At 40.3% G+C, this 24,838-nt stretch overlaps 1 protein-coding gene across 1 annotated transcript; it reads right to left on the reverse strand.

Moving 5' to 3' along the window:
* Positions 1-731: 731 nt before the first annotated feature.
* On the reverse strand, positions 732-5,171 carry LOC308294485 (gamma-glutamylcyclotransferase-like). The gene is made up of 4 exons (XM_080737219.1): positions 4,878-5,171; positions 4,055-4,206; positions 3,537-3,678; positions 732-1,079 (listed from the first exon to the last, which is right to left on the reverse strand). The coding sequence occupies exons 1-4, from the start codon at positions 5,145-5,147 to the stop codon at positions 924-926; spliced, it is 720 nt and encodes a 239-aa protein (XP_080593345.1). The 5' UTR covers positions 5,148-5,171; the 3' UTR covers positions 732-923.
* Between the last annotated feature and the right edge of the window lie 19,667 nt (positions 5,172-24,838).

The following is a 24,838-nucleotide window of genomic DNA, read 5'->3' on the forward strand; positions in this document are numbered from 1 at the left end:
CTCTCTGCACTCAATTTACCTTGATGTTTGGTTGCATGCTGAAAATAGCCGATGCCATGTGTTGTGAGCTTGTAGATCTGCTATTTTCAGAGCGCATGCAACCAAACATAAAACGACCTGTCATTTAGTTCCACTGGATCTCTTCTCCACTGCACTCCCTAACATTTTACTCTAGATTTTATTTGTTGACGAAATTGCCTATATATTTAGTCTTAGTTTTAGTTTGCATTTTGTTTTCGTCAGTGAAAAAACATAGTCGACAAACATTTTTTGATGTTTTGGTAGACAAAATTAACACTGATGCTTAGCTCTGCTATTCTTCTGATTTCTCACTTGCAAGTCGGTCTGGAAATGAGCATCTGGTAAATTGTAAATTGCAGCCACAGAAGATCTTTGATACTCACTCTCCACATTGATCATTTCTATATATGGGGTCAGCAACCGTAGGCACAGGGGAGGGTGATCTGCCAGTGATCACTGATAAAAGTGTGACAGAGAGGATTGTTCTTTTAAATTAAAATACATATTTAAAATTGTAGTCAATTAAACTAAGTCCCCTTACATCTGTATGCAAATTACATCCTACACATAGTGTAATTCTATACCCAAACTCTGAACTCCGGGGAGGGAGTCTGGGTCTGGGAGTCTATTAATAATTACAATGTCCTGATGTGAAAGAGAATATATGAAAAGAAGAAGAACATAAAAATTATATGGAAAACCAACATCCATTGGAACTGTTATGTTTTTATTGGTGTGATAATGAATTGTAATGTTGATACGGCACACAGACTTTTTTTACATGCATGCACACACACACACACACACGCTCAAACACACACACACACACACACACACACACACACACACACACACACACACACACACACACACACACACTTGAAATGAATGGACACCACCGCTCAGTTCACACTGGTGTGATTTTTATCAGCAGCAGGACTCAAACCCGGGATCTTGTCCAGAACAGATGGACCACTGTATCCGTTGGTCTCCACCGCCTCCAGCTTGTCTATGTAATGCTGTGGCAGACCGTTCTGTATGGCACCCAGACACACTACCTGCAAAGAAAGAACACACACAAAAAAGGTTTAAGAGGTCTAGACCTGAGGCCTTCTAAATCCTGTTTTCTGAAAAACGTCAACTATTTGTTCAGAAATTACAACTACATTATGTTGCTATATGCTGTACATAGCAACAACTACCCCAAAAAGGGGTTCCCAAGTGGTTGCCGGTCTAAGGGCACGGTAACAACGCACTTTTATTCTACCTACTGTATGGGGGCGGATTCTGCCAATGCATTTCAATGGGAGTGGAGCAGTTTGCTGCCCTTTGCGGATTTCTGCAAAACAATGCTCCGTTCCCATTGAAATGCATTGGCAGAACCCGCCTCATGGGTAGAATAAAAGTGCGGTGTGTCCAGTGTTGTACCCGAACGCGTTCAAAGAACGATCGTTCATGAACACGTTCATATTTTGGGCGAACGTGAACTGAACGTAATTGTTTTCGCTTGATGAACGATATTGTCGAACGCGGTCATTCTGACGCCCGTGAACGACGTTCGTCGGCGTTCGTCGGCCGTTCATGCGGCGGTCCGCGCCTCCGCGGTTGTCTGTCCTCTCCTCTCTCTTTTCATTCACATGCTCCAATAGCACGCACTGTGTGCCCATTCACTGAGCTGAAGTGTATTCTCTCGGTGGAACACTGTCTTACGGACTAGTATAGCGCTGCCCCTAAGCTCCCCCATCCCCCCTCCCCTTTCTACACACAACACTTCAGCTCAGTCTGCACTCTGAGCAGTGAGGGAGAGAGGGAAAAAGTGATCTGCCGTCTCTAAGTGAAGCTGTTAAAACAGGATTTAGATCACTCACTGGAATAATAACTGATCATCATACAGTACATCTTATAATATAGTCTAGCCTACTTCTACCTCTGTTCTTGAAATCCGCGATGTTGTTAGGGTGCTGGGTGCTCCAACTTTCTTGGATCAGATGACAGACTGCACGCACGGTAACACTGCCAGGCATAACGATCGACTCGATCGCCTCATTGAAAATGCGCATTTGACACAGATTTGACCACAGGCAATTAACAGCTCAACATTAATAGCAGCTGTTACAAACGCTTGTTTTCTCTGTCTCACGTGTGTCAACTGTTAAATCTGTAACCAAGATGTCAAATAATTCCGTGTTGTGCAGTGGTTCTCAACCTGTGGGTTGGGACCCCTAGGGGGATCCCCAATTTTATTTTTTGGGGGGTCCCTGACTCCCCAGTTGTTAAGCTTAATGTTAACATTGTTTTCTCACTCAACAATAAACAGATCAACATACAGTATAGGTGTGGCATCTGCACATTTCTAAAGCACATGTTCACAAGCATGTAGATCGGCTATTTTCACAATCAAACAGTCAAACTAATGTAATGCCAACTCCTATAATTCCAAGTGCTTGTCAGGGTGGGGGGTCCCGAGTTCATATGATTATTTTGGGGGTTGCATCCTGAAAAGGTTGAGAACCACTGTAGTAGAGTAGTGCAGGTAGGGCCTACTCAGTAGATTCTCTCCACCTTATTTTAAATGACTTGTAAGTTCCACTTCTCAAAGGGGCAACTTTATTTGTCAACCTGAATAGCAAGCCTAATATTATTGTGTTCATGTCTTACTTTATTTAATTCATATTTCTTCAAGACGTCGTGTGTAGGCCAGTGTTTTAGACATAGCCTTAGGCCTATTGTATAGATTGCTACACAATAAATGGTAAGGTAAAAAAAAATAAAACAAATAAAAAAATACATAAATATATATTTTTTTATTATTATTATTATTTTTTGAATAGCCAAAAGTATAAAAAGAATTATGGTTAAAAAAAGAACGAAAAAGAACTAAGTTAGTTCATTTTGGGGAACCATGAACTTTAGTTCAAAATATAGAATCATGAACTAGAAATGAACTAGTTCCTTTTAGAAGTTCTGAACTTGAACTTGAACTAGTTCGTTTTTAAAGTGAACTTTCCCAACACTGGGTGTGTCATTCTACCAATGAGGTAGTGACCGGACCCTAAATGGATTAACAATTTAGAAGGCTTTGCATTGATTTGTTTTTGTAACTTAGCTTAGCTTATTATGCAATGCTTGTTGTTTTGCAAAAAAGAAAAAAAGAACATGTTGCAGGGCGACACGTTGTGAGCTTGTAGATCGGCTTTTTTCAGCATGGAACCTAGTGTAAAATCAGCCATTACAACACCATCAAGGCCTGCCAAAATACATTTTTGTTGTCAGATTTTGTCATAAATGATGACTAAAATATGAATTGGGTGTAAGGTATAAATAGGAATGTAAACCATTTTGTAAGATGGAGCGGTGAGGTGTAAGGTATGAATGTAAACCTTTTTGTAAGGTGGAGAGGTGAGGTGTAAGGTATGAATCTAAACCTTTTTGTAAGGTGGAGATGTGAGGTGTAAGGTATTCATGTAAACCTTTTTGTAAGGTGGAGAGGTGAGGTGTAAGGTATGAATGTAAACCTTTTTGTAAGGTGGAGAGGTGATGTACGGTTTGAAGTTGTTCATCTGGTAGGTTCGACAGAGCAGCTCTCCCTCGTCCGTGAGCACACGCACCTCCAATGGTCGGTACATTCCGGAATTATTGGCTCTAACTCCCTCCTGCCTGGAAATTGGGAAATAAAAATTACTAAAGGTTTCAGAGAGAGAATTATTCGACAAAACTTTCTTAAAAAAAATAATAAAAAGAATACAGTACTATTTCTTCTTGAGGTTGTGTGCACTAAAGTGAACAGCAACAAAACATCTGAAATATTTAGAAATAGCTTCTCATATAAATATCAAAATAGAAGATAAAAACGACATAAATGTCGAAGAGGAATAATATGAATGAACAAATGAACATTGCACTTGTTATAGTACAGTAAAGCATAGTAAAGCATCCACTTGATATAGTTATAGTATAGTTATAGTATGGTATTATTAATTTAACCTGCACCAGTTGCAACAAATCTTTACAGTGATCATCACAATGACGCTACCTGTCCAAAGTGATGAGATGTTCAGCCTCCAGTCTCCACACGACGCCCCAGACCTCTTCCCCCTCACTCTGCTCGATAGTAGCAACTCCTCCATGCCAGGAGTTGGAGCCATTAAAGGATGCTGAGTGGTGTCCGAATCGGAGGGTGTAATTCTGCCCAGAAAAAAGGGATTGAAATATAACAGCAGTCCTCATTGATAACTATTAAGTGGAAACAAACACGAGCACACTCAAGTCTGTAAAACAAAACAAACAAAAAATAAATAAATAAACAATTTGCCATGCAGGTGCATGGCTCAAGAAGACTCAAAATAACAAAATAATGGCCAGCTGGTAAGTGAATAAAAAATACCAGAAGGACCTCTAGACCGGTGGGAATTGGGGCCCTAACTACTTTACATAATTCAAGGATGCTGAATCTGAAAAAACATGGTTCCCAAGTGAAATATTTCGTTTATTTGTCAGTTTTGCTTGCCTTGTTGTTATAGCCTATAAAATTGGCAGCAATTTTGTTATTTTTAGATATTTTACATTTAATGTCAGAAAGAAAGCCTACGGCAGCAGGTGGAATATTTGTGTGGCTGTAGCCTATTACGTTTTTGGCTTCATGTGAAATCAAATCTTTAAACTGGTTAATAACTGTGTAAGCTACCGTTTCTGGTGCCTGTCAAAAATACAATGCCACAAGGGGGCGACATTTTCCATGTCTCCATGCTACAACATTTATCTCAACACTCCAACAAGTGAACTGCTTAAAGAGATAAATAATCACTGGTAGTATTCTGACTATTCTATACTGAGTCTATATCCACATAGCAGCCTACCGTTAATCGTGCCGTCGTCACGAAAGTAGCAGAGGGGTTCCTCACATGGATTCTCTCCTTCAGCAAATTACTCCCGTAAGCAAAATACAGAAACGGGTCAGAAGAATTGTTAGACCCAAATTCATTGTTTCCAAGATCGCTGGTGGTGGTTGTAGGGTGAGCAATTTGTAAAAGACAAATCAAAAGACAAATCTTAGCATAATAACCTAGGCAAGACATGTTTTTGTTTAGCCCTAAACCTAACAGCAATGCTGGGCTGCTAAGCAACATCGGACCACAGCGTACTGAACTGAACCCTGTGCCTGTATACAGTGTTGCCAGATTCTGTGAGAGAAATAAGCAACCTGGTCTAGGAAACCATATAGGGTTTTTGATTGATTGATTGAAGGGTTTATTAGCAGTTTGCAATAGAAAAGAGTACAGTTTCATGACAGCACAAATCACTGGTACATGGTCAACTAAAAGGAGATCCTAGATAGCCTTACGGCTTATTTACACAGCCTTCACAGGGTACAGGCAGCAGTGGGAGTGGTTTACTGGTGCCGAAAAAACAAAACAAAACAAAAACATCCTTTTACAAAAGGGAAAAATTAAAGGTGTATTCACATTCTCATCCTCCTGGCGTCAGACCCTTGACGTTCTGGCACTAAGCTTTCCGCGTTTATTTGAGAGGCAGGGGGTGGGCTCAGCTGAGCCAGCTCGTCCATTGCAGACGCAGCCAGGCAGGCTCAGTTCCTCCATTGCAGACGCGGCCAGCGGCAGAGCACGGAGACTGTTGCCATAGCAACATTGGCTAAGGTGGAGACAGCCTAGACCAGTAGAGGGCAGTAATACGCCTGGCGCGTCCACATGAGTACTTGAGTAAAAGTATTAATATACTGCTACAAGGTTGTAGATCGGCAATTTTCAAATAGCTGAGGGCTTAAGTGTTTTTTGTATTCTTTAATATTATAATTAATATCAGCAAAGTAAATAGTAACTAAAGTTTCAAAATAATTGTAGAGGAGTAAAAGTACCATATTTGCCTCTGAGAGTAGTTGAGTAGAAGTAAAAGTATTAGAAATGGGACATACTCAAGTAAAATGCAAATACCTAAATTTGACTTAAGTACAGTACTTGAGTAAAAGTACTTCACACCTGTAAATGGGACATTCTGCATTATGAGTACTTTTACTTTTGGTACTTTAAGTAGGCTAACACTTTCATGCCAATACTTTTTGTATTTTTACTCAAGTAGGCCTACCTATTGAATTTCGGACTTTTACTACTTGTAACAGAATATTTTTATATTGCAGTATTGATCCTTTTACTAAAAAGTAAAATATGTGAGTACTTTTTCCCACCATTAAGTTGTTCTGTGTTCCATTGCTCATGCCTGTTTACTCCCTATGGACTATTTTAGTAGCTGTCCGGACGTGCTGACAACAACAACAACAACTCATTAAGGTAAGCTATTTTACTTTCCCATTGTTACATTTTGCACCACCACTAAACGAGGGGTAGTTGTCAACATGTTAGTGCTTAGTGGGTCTGTGAGTTTAAACAGATTGTCTTCTGACAAATAGCCTTCCCTTAGCAAGCTAAAAACAAGCTAAGCTAACAGTAACAGCAACCTATTTATTTATATTCATTGGTTCTCAAAGTGGGGTCCGGGGACCCCCAGGGCCAGGGGTCTCCGAGGAAGTTCCAGGGGGTCCCCAGCTAAATGATAATTAGGAACCAAATGTACCCTGAAACAACAGCACCAAGAATATCTATATTTGTGTATTAGGCTAGTCATTTATTTTCATTGGTTCTCAAAGTAGGGTCTGGGGACCCCCAGCGGTCCTTGGAGGAGTTCCAGGGGGTCCCCAGCTAATGATTATTAACCTAATGGACCTGGGTCTGAAACAACAGCAGCAACACATCTGTATAGTGTTGTAGTCATTTATATTTATTGGTTCTCAAAGTGGGGTCCGGGGACCCCCAGGGCCAGGGGTCTTTGAGGGAGTTCCAGGGGGTCCACAACTAAAAGATAATTAGGAAGCAAATGGACCCTTTGGGTCTGTAACTCAGGGAGTGCACAAAATCTACAAATGGAACCAAATGGACCCTTACAGGTCTGTAACTCTGAGAGTGTACAAATGGAACCAAATGGACCCTTACAGGTCTGTAACTCCGAGAGTGTACAAATGGAACCAAATGGACCCTTACAGGTCTGTAACTCTGAGAGTGTCTAAATGGAACCAAATGGACCCTACGCGTCCGTAACTCAGGGAGTGTACAGATGGTTGCATTTGTACACTCTTAGAGTTACGTTTACTGATTTTACAAAATAAATGGGGGTCTCAGAGATAGAATTGCCATTAGATGGGGTCCATGTCATACTGGGGGTCCTTGAAATCAAAATGTTTGAGAATCACTGCTCACCTGACACCTGGCACATCTTTTCAAATGGGTTTCTGCAGGCTAATATAAGTCAATTTAGGTTCCTTGAAAACATTAATTTATTGTATCTGCCATTTGATTTATAATGTTTGTTTGCACAACACTAAAGGCAAAAAGGCTTTCTTGTGGTGGTTGATTGAATGAATCAACCACTACCCATATCAATAACAGTAGAGTCAAATGCTATCCTAAAATATTAACACAATAAGCCCCAGGGGCTTATTGTGTATCCATATTGGTCCATTGTACTCAATTCATCAGTCATACATATCATACCATACAGAGATGCAGTCCAAAACATTTGGGATAAAGCTCTGTTGACTGAGAGACTGGAGATTCTACTAGGAACTATTTCATCACTTGATTTAAAAGTATAATGGGGTTAATATTATTTCCCTCACAGGCTAATCCGGCTGCCAGGACAAAGAGGACAAATTGGACATCATCATGAGAGGATAAAAGATGCTCCACACCCAATAGGATGGATGAACCAAGGCTGGAATTCTTTCAACTCGTGCTTATGCTCTGAATGAGCTGTCATAATGAAAGGTATGTATTATTGCGACCATAGGTCGCAGTTAACTTTGAAAACGGGCACATGTTGTACGTTCACACGTACGCATGTATCTTGGCCTCAATGTCTATAGCTGCCAAACTGTTTGTTGACATTGTGACATCATATCACCTCATTAAAGATCACTGCTCACTGTGTGCGCTCTTGTGACGTTGTTTTAGGCAGAAACAGTTGTCTGATTTTCAGACAACTCCGCACCCAGAAATTTACAATAGAACTGTATATATTCCGGCCGTTTTCCCCGTCAAACACGGGTACCCGTCGGATACCCGCAGGGCCCCTGACCCGTTGTAGGACTCTGATACAGACTACTTGATCATCACCTAGATATCCAGATCCATATATTGAGCTGACCTCTACATCTGATTCCCAGATGATGCCTTGTTAGGGCAACCACACTAATAGAATCCCTTTTATGCCCATCAATATTAAGCCCGCATCTGGGAATCCCCATACAATATAATCCCTTTTGTGCCATCAATATTAAGACCATATGTGGGAATGCCCATATATGGACATACTGTATTGTCATTTGAACAGTTAAACGTAAACAACCAACCGCAACTAGAAACACACTTGAAAATTAATTCTGTCCTGCGTGAATTCCGTCCTGGGCGAGGTCGCTTTTCGCCCTTAGGCATCTTACTGGTATACAACATACTACTGGATTCTCAGCACGTACACATACATGAAAACAATAACATGCTGTACAGTATTCGTTTCCTTCCCTAGACCAGACATACAGTATTTGTACTTTACTCAGTATTTCACCATACTTACTTCTACTCCCACTCCACTACACCACTACAGATCCATATATTGTCCTTTTACTCCACTACTTAAGTAAGTTACTAGTTAGTTGTTTGTAGATTTTGATTCTTATTACAAATCATACACGACTACTCTACTACTTCAGCCCTATATGCATTTGAAAATAGCCATAATACACAGACATATTACACAACTCTGATTACCTTTGTTAATGTTGCTAACACAGGCTTTATTTTGTCTTGTCTACGTCAGGAGAATGTTTCGTCTGGAGCAGAGAACGTCAGCTTTTTGTACGACAGACCGGCCTTTCAAAGGATCCTAGAGCTGCGAGGATGTTTTCTGGACAGAAGCAAACACTTTGTGGACGGACTGTTTTTCCGATGTTGGATAACGTACAGAACAACTTTCGTGGACAGACTGCCTTTTTTACAAGGAGTTTTTATTTTACCTTTTGGAGTTTTTGATTTTTGTGGACTACCTTCTGCCTGGAGACTTGACATTTAGTAATTGGTTTTCATGATGGAAATAAGAACATTATGATGGTGTGTAACAAGGCCTAGTCTTTGGCACAAATCAATATTCACTGCATTGTACCTCACTGCAAATTAGGGATGGGACAATATGACAATTTAATATCACGATTATTGTGACCAAAGAAATTAACATATCCCCAACAGCCATTATCCTGGGGCGGAACATTTGCCCAAAAAATAGCAGATCTGCAAGCTCACAACGCAACGCGACGCGTTGTGAGCTTGTAGATCGGCTATTTTTTGGCAAAGAGATTTGGTAGAGAGTGAAAAAAAGACTATCAAGGATATATTATAAGTACGTTTTATCAATTATAGAAGGTTTAAATGGTACCGGATATGAAGCTTGGCAAATAAAAGGTGAATTGATCCCAGTGCATGACAGAGCACAATATCACGATAAATTAAATTTCCACAATGTGATTATCGTGAGAGCTTTTTATCACGATAAACGATAATATCATGTATCGTCCCATCCCTACTGCAAATGTTTTCTAAATCTAAAAAAAAAACAGTAATGGTGTGGTTACAATGGTGTGTAAAAAAAACAAATCATGATGGGAAAATGTTTGAACCATGGTAGACCATACGATACATGGACGATATTAGTTAATTGATGGTGATACGATCAGTGGTGCTTTGTTTTTTCTTCTTTTCAGGGCATTTTTTTGACGTCACGTGCATGCGTGCAAGAATGATGTTTTCTAGTCTAAGGGTGCCCTCACACCAAAGTACCTATGAGAGTGGAATCCGCGTTCCGCCAATGCATTTCAATGAGAGTGAAGCGGTTTCATGCCAGCAGAGGATTTCTGCAAAAAACGCTCCCTTCTCATGGAAATGCATTGGCAGAACGCGGATTCCACTCTCATAGGTACTTTGGTACATTTCCATATTGTTACTTAAGATTTTATTTTCTAGTTTCATTTAATTCAATTAGAAAATGGTATATTTTTGTGTGTTGTGTAAGAAATAAATATGCCGTTAGGCTAACTCTGATCACTGTGTGTCGTCTCAATCTGAACAGGACAATGCATCAGGACCCCCATAACTGAGAATGTACACATGGGACCAAATTGACCTGTATGGGTCCATTTGGTTCCATTCGTACACTCAGAGTTAATTGACCAAATGGGAAATTAAATGGTCATTATTGGCTTCTACACATGTGTTGATACTGCATACAGGGTTAGGGTGAATAAATCCAAGTCATGAAAAACACAATATATTAAATGTTCATCTAAACAGCTGTTGTGTTGTGAGTGAAGTGAGTTTTAAAAGAGGACAGCCTTTAATACACAGTGTAATACTGTGTAATAATAGCCTATTACACAAAGGTGACAGAAACACAATGATTCCCTGGCAGCATCTCCATGACAGCTTCATCTGCTCCAGCTCTTGTGCTGTGCCAGGTGGTTTTGGGCCTCCCAGGTTTTCTTTTGCCTGGTGGTGTCCATCTCAAGGTGAGCTTTGATGTTGTCCTGCACCATTCTAGGCACATGTCCCAGGCATCTCATGCGGCTGTGTTATTTCCTTGGTGATGCTCTGACTCCCATTTCATTTAAAATCTTTTACAGTTCATTGTTTGAGATTTGATTAGGCCAAAAGTCCTGGCATATTTGTTATGGGCATCTATTATGGAAAACCCTTCCATTTTCCTGCTGTTTGTTTTCACCACTCTCCAGCTTTCAGAACCATACTGTAGAACAGATATTACATTGCTGTTGAAAAGTAGCATCTTAGTTTCAACGCGGTATTGCTGTGATCTCCAGATGGAACAGAGTTGGGAGAAGAAGAAGGCCTTTCCCAGCCTTTAATGTCTTTTGAAGAGGATAGGAGAGATGCAAATGTCACTAGGTGTCACATACAGAGATCAGTAATGTGGACCTCTATATGTGACACCTAATGACATTTGGAGCATTCTTGTGTAGAATTCATACAGGGCTCTTTCCTGTTGGGCTGTGAGGGTCCATGTCTCAGCCCCATGTAGATATCACATAGCATAGAGGGACCACATCAGTATGTGGACCTCTTTGGGGTCCTAACACGGGTCACAGACAAGGTCAGAGAGAGAAGGATGAGGTTGGCAGGGCACTGTGTCAGACAACAGAAGGTCAGAGAGAGAAGGATGAGGTTTGCAGGGCACTGTGTCAGGCACCCAGAACTAGAGGCAACGGGAGCCAAGCCAGGGTAAAGCCAGGAGGGGCAAGAAGCAGACCACCTACTGTACGTAGATGCACTGTGGTGCGACAGTTTGGCTTACAACACTGTAGAGCTCTAGACCCAAATGTTAGATAGGAGAGTGTGGAGGGCAGCGGTCCAGTCAGCCCTCCACAGTCCCGAGTTGGTGTTGGTCAGACCTCCCCTCGCCTAGCATCTGCTGTTTTTCCCCGTTGCAGATTCTTATTCGGTAACATGTCATTAGGTCGAACTCCCTTTGGTCCGACCAACTAAAAAGAACCTTAACCCTAACCTCAGTAAAGCTATGCCTAACCCTAACCCTAACCCTAACCCTTACCCTCAACCTAACCTAACCTAACCTTAACCTTAACCTTAACCCTAACCCTAACCTCAGTAGAACTATGCCTAACCCTAACCCTAACTAAATTCTGACTAATGAGGTTTCTGACTTGGGTAGTCCTCATCAGAAAAAGAGTGGCTCAGGATTAAGAGCACAGACAATCATTGTGTGTCTGTCACCTTTGTGTAATAGGCTATTATTACACAGTATTACACTGTGTATTAAAGGCTGTCCTCTTTTAAAACTCACTTCACTCACAACACAACAGCTGTTTAGATGAACATTTAATATATTGTGTTTTTTATGATTTTTCATGACAGCAATGTAATATCTGTTCTACAGTATGGTTCTGAAAGCTGGAGAGTGGTGAAAACAAACAGCAGGAAAATGGAAGGGTTTTCCATAATAGATGCCCATAACAAATATGCCAGGACTTTTGGCCTAATCAAATCTCAAACAATGAACTGTAAAAGATTTTAAATGAAATGGGAGTCAGAGCATCACCAAGGAAATAACACAGCCGCATGAGATGCCTGGGACATGTGCCTAGAATGGTGCAGGACAACATCAAAGCTCACCTTGAGATGGACACCACCAGGCAAAAGAAAACCTGGGAGGCCCAAAACCACCTGGCACAGCACAAGAGCTGGAGCAGATGAAGCTGTCATGGAGATGCTGCCAGGGAATCATTGTGTTTCTGTCACCTTTGTGTAATAGGCTATTATTACACAGTATTACACTGTGTATTAAAGGCTGTCCTCTTTTAAAACTCACTTCACTCACAACACAACAGCTGTTTAGATGAACATTTAATATATTGTGTTTTTCATGACTTGGATTTATTCACCCTAACCCTGTATGCAGTATCAACACATGTGTAGAAGCCAATAATGACCATTTAATTTCCCATTTGGTCAATTAACTCTGAGTGTACGAATGGAACCAAATGGACCCATACAGGTCAATTTGGTCCCATGTGTACATTCTCAGTTATGGGGGTCCTGATGCATTGTCCTGTTCAGATTGAGACGACACACAGTGATCAGAGTTAGCCTAACGGCATATTTATTTCTTACACAACACACAAAAATATACCATTTTCTAATTGAATTAAATGAAACTAGAAAATAAAATCTTAAGTAACAATATGGAAATGTACCAAAGTACCTATGAGAGTGGAATCCGCGTTCTGCCAATGCATTTCCATGAGAAGGGAGCGTTTTTTGCAGAAATCCTCTGCTGGCATGAAACCGCTTCACTCTCATTGAAATGCATTGGCGGAACGCGGATTCCACTCTCATAGGTACTTTGGTGTGAGGGCACCCTTAGACTAGAAAACATCATTCTTGCACGCATGCACGTGACGTCAAAAAAATGCCCTGAAAAGAAGAAAAAACAAAGCACCACTGATCGTATCACCATCAATTAACTAATATCGTCCATGTATCGTATGGTCTACCATGGTTCAAACATTTTCCCATCATGATTTGTTTTTTTTACACACCATTGTAACCACACCATTACTGTTTTTTTTTTAGATTTAGAAAACATTTGCAGTAGGGATGGGACGATACATGATATTATCGTTTATCGTGATAAAAAGCTCTCACGATAATCACATTGTGGAAATTTAATTTATCGTGATATTGTGCTCTGTCATGCACTGGGATCAATTCACCTTTTATTTGCCAAGCTTCATATCCGGTACCATTTAAACCTTCTATAATTGATAAAACGTACTTATAATATATCCTTGATAGTCTTTTTTTCACTCTCTACCAAATCTCTTTGCCAAAAAATAGCCGATCTACAAGCTCACAACGCGTCGCGTTGCGTTGTGAGCTTGCAGATCTGCTATTTTTTGGGCAAATGTTCCGCCCCAGGATAATGGCTGTTGGGGATATGTTAATTTCTTTGGTCACAATAATCGTGATATTAAATTGTCATATTGTCCCATCCCTAATTTGCAGTGAGGTACAATGCAGTGAATATTGATTTGTGCCAAAGACTAGGCCTTGTTACACACCATCATAATGTTCTTATTTCCATCATGAAAACCAATTACTAAATGTCAAGTCTCCAGGCAGAAGGTAGTCCACAAAAATCAAAAACTCCAAAAGGTAAAATAAAAACTCCTTGTAAAAAAGGCAGTCTGTCCACGAAAGTTGTTCTGTACGTTATCCAACATCGGAAAAACAGTCCGTCCACAAAGTGTTTGCTTCTGTCCAGAAAACATCCTCGCAGCTCTAGGATCCTTTGAAAGGCCGGTCTGTCGTACAAAAAGCTGACGTTCTCTGCTCCAGACGAAACATTCTCCTGACGTAGACAAGACAAAATAAAGCCTGTGTTAGCAACATTAACAAAGGTAATCAGAGTTGTGTAATATGTCTGTGTATTATGGCTATTTTCAAATGCATATAGGGCTGAAGTAGTAGAGTAGTCGTGTATGATTTGTAATAAGAATCAAAATCTACAAACAACTAACTAGTAACTTACTTAAGTAGTGGAGTAAAAGGACAATATATGGATCTGTAGTGGTGTAGTGGAGTGGGAGTAGAAGTAAGTATGGTGAAATACTGAGTAAAGTACAAATACTGTATGTCTGGTCTAGGGAAGGAAACGAATACTGTACAGCATGTTATTGTTTTCATGTATGTGTACGTGCTGAGAATCCAGTAGTATGTTGTATACCAGTAAGATGCCTAAGGGCGAAAAGCGACCTCGCCCAGGACGGAATTCACGCAGGACAGAATTAATTTTCAAGTGTGTTTCTAGTTGCGGTTGGTTGTTTACGTTTAACTGTTCAAATGACAATACAGTATGTCCATATATGGGCATTCCCACATATGGTCTTAATATTGATGGCACAAAAGGGATTATATTGTATGGGGATTCCCAGATGCGGGCTTAATATTGATGGGCATAAAAGGGATTCTATTAGTGTGGTTGCCCTAACAAGGCATCATCTGGGAATCAGATGTAGAGGTCAGCTCAATATATGGATCTGGATATCTAGGTGATGATCAAGTAGTCTGTATCAGAGTCCTACAACGGGTCAGGGGCCCTGCGGGTATCCGACGGGTACCCGTGTTTGACGGGGAAAACGGCCGGAATATATACAGTTCTATTGTAAATTTCTGGGTGCGGAGTTGTCTGAAAATCAGACAACTGTTTCTGCCTAAAACAACGTCACAAGAGCGCACACAGTGAGCAGTGATCTTTAATGAGGTGATATGATGTCACAATGTCAACAAACAGTTTGGCAGCTATAGACATTGAGGCCAAGATACATGCGTACGTGTGAACGTACAACATGTGCCCGTTTTCAAAGTTAACTGCGACCTATGGTCGCAATAATACATACCTTTCATTATGACAGCTCATTCAGAGCATAAGCACGAGTTGAAAGAATTCCAGCCTTGGTTCATCCATCCTATTGGGTGTGGAGCATCTTTTATCCTCTCATGATGATGTCCAATTTGTCCTCTTTGTCCTGGCAGCCGGATTAGCCTGTGAGGGAAATAATATTAACCCCATTATACTTTTAAATCAAGTGATGAAATAGTTCCTAGTAGAATCTCCAGTCTCTCAGTCAACAGAGCTTTATCCCAAATGTTTTGGACTGCATCTCTGTATGGTATGATATGTATGACTGATGAATTGAGTACAATGGACCAATGGACCAAAATGGATACACAATAAGCCCCTGGGGCTTATTGTGTTAATATTTTAGGATAGCATTTGACTCTACTGTTATTGATATGGGTAGTGGTTGATTCATTCAATCAACCACCACAAGAAAGCCTTTTTGCCTTTAGTGTTGTGCAAACAAACATTATAAATCAAATGGCAGATACAATAAATTAATGTTTTCAAGGAACCTAAATTGACTTATATTAGCCTGCAGAAACCCATTTGAAAAGATGTGCCAGGTGTCAGGTGAGCAGTGATTCTCAAACATTTTGATTTCAAGGACCCCCAGTATGACATGGACCCCATCTAATGGCAATTCTATCTCTGAGACCCCCATTTATTTTGTAAAATCAGTAAACGTAACTCTAAGAGTGTACAAATGCAACCATCTGTACACTCCCTGAGTTACGGACGCGTAGGGTCCATTTGGTTCCATTTAGACACTCTCAGAGTTACAGACCTGTAAGGGTCCATTTGGTTCCATTTGTACACTCTCGGAGTTACAGACCTGTAAGGGTCCATTTGGTTCCATTTGTACACTCTCAGAGTTACAGACCTGTAAGGGTCCATTTGGTTCCATTTGTAGATTTTGTGCACTCCCTGAGTTACAGACCCAAAGGGTCCATTTGCTTCCTAATTATCTTTTAGTTGTGGACCCCCTGGAACTCCCTCAAAGACCCCTGGCCCTGGGGGTCCCCGGACCCCACTTTGAGAACCAATAAATATAAATGACTACAACACTATACAGATGTGTTGCTGCTGTTGTTTCAGACCCAGGTCCATTAGGTTAATAATCATTAGCTGGGGACCCCCTGGAACTCCTCCAAGGACCGCTGGGGGTCCCCAGACCCTACTTTGAGAACCAATGAAAATAAATGACTAGCCTAATACACAAATATAGATATTCTTGGTGCTGTTGTTTCAGGGTCCATTTGGTTCCTAATTATCATTTAGCTGGGGACCCCCTGGAACTTCCTCGGAGACCCCTGGCCCTGGGGGTCCCCGGACCCCACTTTGAGAACCAATGAATATAAATAAATAGGTTGCTGTTACTGTTAGCTTAGCTTGTTTTTAGCTTGCTAAGGGAAGGCTATTTGTCAGAAGACAATCTGTTTAAACTCACAGACCCACTAAGCACTAACATGTTGACAACTACCCCTCGTTTAGTGGTGGTGCAAAATGTAACAATGGGAAAGTAAAATAGCTTACCTTAATGAGTTGTTGTTGTTGTTGTCAGCACGTCCGGACAGCTACTATAATAGTCCATAGGGAGTAAACAGGCATGAGCAATGGAGCACAGAACAACTTAATGGTGGGAAAAAGTACTCACATATTTTACTTTTTAGTAAAAGGATCAATACTGCAATATAAAAATATTCTGTTACAAGTAGTAAAAGTCCGAAATTCAATAGGTAGGCCTACTTGAGTAAAAATACAAAAAGTATTGGCATGAAAGTGTTAGCCTACTTAAAGTACCAAAAGTAAAAGTACTCATAATGCAGAATGTCCCATTTACAGGTGTGAAGTACTTTTACTCAAGTACTGTACTTAAGTCAAATTTAGGTATTTGCATTTTACTTGAGTATGTCCCATTTCTAATACTTTTACTTCTACTCAACTACTCTCAGAGGCAAATATGGTACTTTTACTCCTCTACAATTATTTTGAAACTTTAGTTACTATTTACTTTGCTGATATTAATTATAATATTAAAGAATACAAAAAACACTTAAGCCCTCAGCTATTTGAAAATTGCCGATCTACAACCTTGTAGCAGTATATTAATACTTTTACTCAAGTACTCATGTGGACGCGCCAGGCGTATTACTGCCCTCTACTGGTCTAGGCTGTCTCCACCTTAGCCAATGTTGCTATGGCAACAGTCTCCGTGCTCTGCCGCTGGCCGCGTCTGCAATGGAGGAACTGAGCCTGCCTGGCTGCGTCTGCAATGGACGAGCTGGCTCAGCTGAGCCCACCCCCTGCCTCTCAAATAAACGCGGAAAGCTTAGTGCCAGAACGTCAAGGGTCTGACGCCAGGAGGATGAGAATGTGTTGTGTATTCAGTGATAATGAAAGTGGCCGGGGGTCATCTTGTCCCTTACTGGCCTTACAGCGTGGAAATGTTTAGTTTTTTTATAGATTTCTTACACCATTATAATGTTCTCGTTTTGATCATTAGACCCAATCACTGAATATCGGTAGGCCTACGTCTCCAGCTCCAGGATATGTATGATACTGATTTACTACGAGACTGTGGCATTGAATGAGTTCAGTAGTTTACAATCTAGGCATTTAGCAGACGTTCTTAATTCAGAGTGACTGTGGTTCTCAAAACTTTTATTTTGACCATCATAACTAAACATCATAACATAACTACGGCCATACTCTACCCTGATTGGTCGAGGACTGGCTGGCCACCTCTGAAAACCAAATCTAGCTATGCTCGTAACACGGGCCATGGTGGAAGTCCTTAATATGGTCAGCACACATTCTCGTGAGGAGAATGAATGGAAAATGTACCAATTATATTTTTATTTGAATGAAATACAATCACTGAATATACCTTTAATGGCAGAGTTTTTAATTTTTAATTTTTTTGTGGCGCCAGTAAACCCACTGCTATGACACATGAGCACCTATATTATACTGTCCGGCAGCTATTTGAAAATATCTGATCTACAACAAGCTCACAAGTCACAACACATTGCGATGAGACGCATTGTGAGCTTGTCAATCTGCAATTTTCAAAAAAAAGAATCTTGAAATAAAATGTGAAATATTTGGAATATTGTTGAAACCTTAATTCTTTCAGTGGAAAATCTGGTACTGGCCTCCCTGGCACAAGACATTTCCAGCTGGGGTCATGGAGGTTAGGAAGGGACAAATAGACTAGACCTACTTATTAATTTGGGGGGTCCATGACATGAAAATATTTGACAACCTCTGGTTTCAATAGGCTAATAACATAATAATAATAATAAGGGTGGAAGCAAGTCCAAATACTACACTTTAGAAACAAGCCCCCGCAAGTGCAAGCCGCAAGCAACTTTACAGAAAAAGAAAACCAAAGTTGCTTATAATAAGCAGACATGCACATGGCAACACTGTCTATGTACTGAACTCATAGATAGATAGATCGAACTCGTGAGAGCAACTTGCTTTACTGAAATCTCTGAAGTGGACTTTGTCCCTGGAATCAAATGTATTTGCTGGTTGCTGATCCAGTTGTAAGTAGATTACATTATTAGCAGGATTGTTAACAGTACTATGGTCAAAGGTTATGCTGAAAGCCCCAGGGGGATTGTTTCCATTGTGATCATAACTCAATTAAACAGTATTACAATACAATACAATACAATACAATACAATACAATACAATACAATACATTAAATACAATACAAATAAATACAATACAATACATATAACACACTATCAATCAACAGGTATATTTATCAGTGGTGGAAGAAGTTTTTACATTTAGGCCCCGAGTAAAAGTAGGCTGTCAGTAGCACAATGTAGAACTACTCTGTTGTTACAAGAAAAAGTGCTGTAGGCCTATGCACAATTAATTTGAGTAAAAGTAGGACATTTATCTTGAAGACCAGACCCATTGAGAGATGTAGTGCTCTGTCTATACTTCTACGTCTACCAGACTATTGCAGAGTTAGCTGGTAGTAGGCCTAGGTGGGTCCTGCAACAGCTATCAGCTATGTTTGAGGCAGTGTACCTCATTGTGCACTTGGGGGTGACCCAGTACAAGACATAAGACTTGGGGAGATAAGGGACCGTCAGGTCAGCAGTGTCCAAACATCTGTTTGAAAAAATTGGCCTAGTGGTGGTGCTAAATGGGACAAATTCATGTTGATTACATGAGTCTAGACATACTGTTTACCGCTTTGCGTGATTTTAGGGCAAAATCTGTAGGAGCAGAGTCCAAAATGTGTTTGAAAAAATCGTCCTGATGGTGGTGCAAAATGGGACAGATCCATGTTGATGACATGACTCTAGACATACTGTGTACCGCTTTGCGTGATTTTAGGGCAAAATCTGTAGGAGCAGTGTCCAAAAATGTGTTTTGCAAGAATCGGCCTGATGGTGGCGCTAGAAGAGGGCCATGTGAGAAATGAGTGGAGGTTGTACTTTGGCAGCCAAGGAGTGTGGTGGAGATATGAGTAGGGGAAAAGTGTGATGTGACGTGACTGACTGACAGCCGGTGGAGGTTTTGATAGTAACTGCGACCTGACGGTTGCAATAAATAAAGCTGGCAGTAAAAGATAAAGATATCATTTTAAAAATTGTTCTCAACTCACGTGGACGGTAGCGTCCACACCATAACGATAATACCGACATAATTTATTGATGTGAACGCCGACTTATCGTTATAGTTATCTTTATCGTGCTGGTGGGAGGAATGATGCTTTACTGACTTAAAATATCACTGAGGATTTTACAGTGTAGATCAGGGTTCCAGTAACAGTTTGGTTTAATAGTCCTTGGCTAGACGAAATATCGGTACCGCTGAGGTGGCAAAACCTTACCTATACTAAATTGTTTTTAGGGTCAATATAAGTAAATTAAAATATGATAGACTTTCCATAGGAGTAGCTTTTCATATTTTTTGCCATTTTGTTATTTTCCTCTATAGGCGGATTTCCATTCATGCATATCTTGGTATTGGCTCATGTTCAGGACATAATTTGCAAGGTTTTATATTATATGTTTGGTATTATTTTTAAGGGGACACTTTGAGCTTTAATTCAGGCCCTTTTATGAATATGTATGATAAGTACAGTGGTCACTGGAGTTCTTCAAAACTTGAATAACTCAATTTTTCCCACAATTTCCGCCTAAACCATATATTTTCTTTTAGTTCTGTGGCATCAAGAAACAGCAGAGACACAAAACACAACAACTAGAATACAGACATGACCCTAAGGACTCAGGAAATGTATAATTTACCCACAGTATTTCATTCTGAGGTGGTTTCAGCCTTAACTTAAACAAGCACTTTTTATTAGAAAAAGACGGGTCAATAGGCCTATGCCTATATGAAAGAATACCACTAAACCTCCCTAAACATTGATACAAAAGGTTTTACAATTGATTCTGGTACCTTTAGGCATGCTTGAGAACATCCCAAAAATCCAGGAAGATATATTTACCATAAAGGCATCATTTTCAAGATGGCACCCAGGATGGCTGAAGGGAGCTTAAAATGGTTATATCTCAATTATTCCATTCATAGAATAAAAATAGAATAATATATATCTTATATATCTCAAGGACGCTTCAACACCAACTCTGGGGGAGCCCTGGTTTGAACTAGGAGCCTTCCGTTTCCCAAGCTACCGTTTTACCTCCTGAGCCTGCCGCCCCATGATTAGATCGCAGGCCTGGAATTTCGTCATTTTAGGACACTTGGCCTTTGGTGTTGTCCATTTTTTGAGGGCACAAAGGCTAAATGCCAGGGCAGGAAGGCCAACAAATAAAACAAGATTTTGGTCCATTGAAAGAACTAATTGAATAAGGATGATTTTACATTTGATATGTATACTATCTGCTATGAAATAAATACATTATGCTATTTACAATTTGATCCATGCTCAGCCCTGCACCAAGCAAAGATACTGGATTGGTTTTAAAAATGTTGACAAAAGACACTGGTGTCTACATGACAAGAAAGAGTCTGTGGAGAAAGTGGTACAGTCAGCTGGGGCATTAAGGACACTGTGGCCTCAGGGAATGCCATTTTTTGGAGGGGCACAAGGCCAAACTGAGGTGCAACGACAGCCATGGCCTTCTTGGCCTCCCTGAAATTCCTGCCCTGTCTGGTAGTATGCTCTAAACTAGTGGTTCTCAAAATGTGTAGTTTCAAGAACCTTTATAACTCTGAGAGGGTACAAATGTAACCACATTATGTGTCCATTAGGATCCATTTTCACACTCCCAGAGGTACAGAAGAAGTTATATTGCATGGTTGTTTGAATATATGAGCCATTACTTTGGCACCCAAGGTGATCAATCACCAGTCTGGTTTGGGACAGTGAATGTGTTGGCACAAAGAGGATACCTGGTTAAGTCCACTTGGAAAATCTGTTTCTAACTACACCCTTGCTCATTCACACCAAATAGCCGGGGCCAGTAATCGGACGTGGGACCTTCAGTGTCCCAGTTGGTCTCTCAGGTACGGCCATCCATTGCCTTATGGATGGAGAACAGGGTCTCCATTTACAAGCTTATGGAAAGTAGTCTTGTCCAAAGTAGATGGCAGTTTTGAAGTGTACTGTATGACAGCAACCATTTAAAAGACATCCCCAGAGGTGTTTGGCTGGCACAGTGGTAAAGTCCCTGCCCATCACCACAGAGGTTGTGGGTTCGAATTCATCCATGCCCGCATGGGTGGAAAGTCCATATATTCCCCAGAAGGTTAGCATTGTAACACCTGAACATCTGCCCCAAATGACCAACTTTCTTAGAGCACTGGTTCTCAATGTGGGGTCCACAGAGGGAGTCTAAATGGACCCTTCTATGTCTGTAACTGTAAAATGTTTGACAACCACTGTCTTAGAGCATACTAACACATCATTGGGCGGCAGTTTGAACCCGGGTTCCCCGGAGTTGGTATCGAAGTGTCCTTGAGCAAGACACTGAACCCCTAATTGCACCTGATGAGCAGGTTCGTGCCTTGCATGGTTTCCTCCTCCATCAGTGTGTGAGTAAATGTTTGAATGTTAAGTACATTGTAAAGTTCTATGTAGATGCAGTCCATTTACCATTATGGTCTGGATGGGGAAGGTAGAGGGAAATGGTAGCCATAAGCTGGGGCTGAAACCTGAATGAATGTTTCTCTAGCCTAGACGGTCTCATGAAGGTCATTCATATCTGCTGCTCTGGTATGTAAATGTACTACTGTCTGTGGACCATGTCAACTTCTTAAGACATGTGACAATCCGTATAGGTTTCTTCCAGAGGAGTCAGAATATGGCAACAAACAGTGCGTACATAAGACATAAGTGCCTATAGGGCTAGTAGATCTGGCTTACAGGATAACTTGACTACTTTGTGGTTATTTAAGTGATTAAAATACTAATACATATTATACATGCTTCCAAAAGTGTTTCCTAGTTTTGACATTAAATGTGAGAGTTAGTGTTATTTATTGTTTTTATGTAATATAGTATAATGAGACATCACCGTGGGAGGGACGCCATCTTGCATTTGGCAATAAATGATTAACTGGTGTTAATTTCACTGATTCAGTCACATTCCTTGAACCCCAAAACTTTGGGTTAAACACCAAAACCACCTTTCTAGGTTGCATAACAATTGAGATATAGCCATTTTAAGCTCCTGGCAGCCATCCTGGGTGCCATCTTGAAAATGTGGCCTTCTTGGTAAATATATTTTCCTGGATTTTTGGGATGTTCTCAGGCATGCCTAAAGGTACCAGAATCAATTGAAACCCTTTTGTATCAATGTTTAGGGAGGTTTAGTGCTATTATTTCATATAGGCCTATTGACCTGTCTATTTCTCATAAAAAGTGCTTGTTTAAAGTTGTACCATGTAACTTTTTTTATAAAACAAATCTTAAAATTGTCCTAACTGTTAAATCGCTAAAGTTTTAGAACACCCACTCCGTTATTTTCAGCTTCTGAAGCCTTCTCTTTATATGTTTTCTATGATCCTGGCCGTGGACCGGATTTCGCGCCATAAAGACGTAATCTGCATCATCTGTATACGTTGTGTATACGTTGCCCAATCACATCGCCGATCATGCACACATGGTACACTACCGGCCAATCACAGCGCATCTTGAAGTGGGGTCGCCATATTTGTAGTCACCCGTGTGTCTCTTTACTCAAAAGGTAATCTCGCCTACCAGGCAGGGTGAAGTAGTCCGTTTCTCCGGAATGCCTGAACGCACAGGAACCAGGGACCCCTCTAAAGATAGCTCTCGGCGTTGTGGAGGCAGACGCGGGGGTGTGAAGGTACGAAAAACGGGCGAAAGACGCGAACGCGACCGCGGTTTGCTATATGGCTACTGACCACTAGTTGAGAATCTTACACAGTATAGCTTTAAGATAAGGCTGAAGATTACCACCTCAGAATGAAATACTGTGGGTAAAGTATACATTTCCTGAATGGTTATGGTCAATTCTGTATTCCAGTTGTTGTGTTTTGAGTCTCTGATGTTTCTTGATGGCACAGAACTAAAAGAAAATATATGGTTTAGGCGGAAATAGTTATTTGTATTTGTTTATTAAAGGTTTGAAGAGCTCCAGTGACAACTCTACTTATCATACATCTTCACAAAAGGCCTTGAATGAAAGCTCAAGGTGTCCCCTTAAAAATGATACCAAACATATAATATAAAACATTACAATATGTCCTGAACATGAGCTAATAAAAATATATGTACCTGTGTCTAAAATGCAAATTTTCAAAGGGGTATGGTAACTTTAGCAGCTGATAGCACCACTTAAGCTACCTGTCTGCAAGGTCTATCATATCAAAACTTAATCTAGAGATGTATAGGAATAAAAAAATCACAACTAGAATTTGCCACCCCAGGTGGTACCGTTGAGTCTGAGCCTAAGGACTATAATCAAGGACCCCCAGTTTGATGTGCAGTCCAGGGGTTCCCCAGACCAATTAAAAAAGTTTAATACCAAAAAGGTCACAACTTTCATACATTATAAACAATTCCAAGATTTATCAAATGTATTTCATAAATAGAATAAATATTTCTTTATTTCCCCAAATTAAAATAGATTTCTGAAGTAGTGAATGTAGATCTGCTATTTTCACTAGCTTGGGTCCCGGGCAAACATCTAATTTATCTTTTGGGTCTTGAGCTAAAATTTTTGGGGACCCCTGCATTAGACCTTGGACCCCGATTTGATATATTTGTATTATTTATGAGACCCCCAATCTACGTACATTCTAAAATCATCACTGTTCGTTTAACTCAGTTACAGACCCATATGGGCCTATTTGGACCCCTGGTGGTCCCCAGACCCTACGTTGAGAACCAGTGCTCAAGACACATTGAGGAGAACAAAATCTTCATTCAGGGTTTAATGTTATTTCTCAAGGTTCAAATAAACAATAAACATGATAATATTTAATAACTTTAATGTAATAATGTAACTGTTTAAAACACTGTATAGTAGGAATAACATCAAACATTCAGGCTTGATACGAAGAGCTCAAAAATCATCTTAAACAGTAACATACACTAGTTACACTATAGCTTACTGCTCATAACCAATATGGTCCTAAATATACATTTAAATGTCATATAAATGTACAGTACATATTTTCACAATGATGCGAAAGTATTGCTATTAAGTTACTCTCGATGCTTATATAAATCACCTTCAACAATAACATAATACACCGTAGCTTACTGCACATAACGAATCTGCTTCTTTAAAAAATACATA

Source organism: Nannobrachium achirus (genome assembly GCF_963921795.1).
Source record: "Nannobrachium achirus genome assembly, chromosome: 2".
Lineage (NCBI taxonomy): Eukaryota > Metazoa > Chordata > Actinopteri > Myctophiformes > Myctophidae > Nannobrachium > Nannobrachium achirus.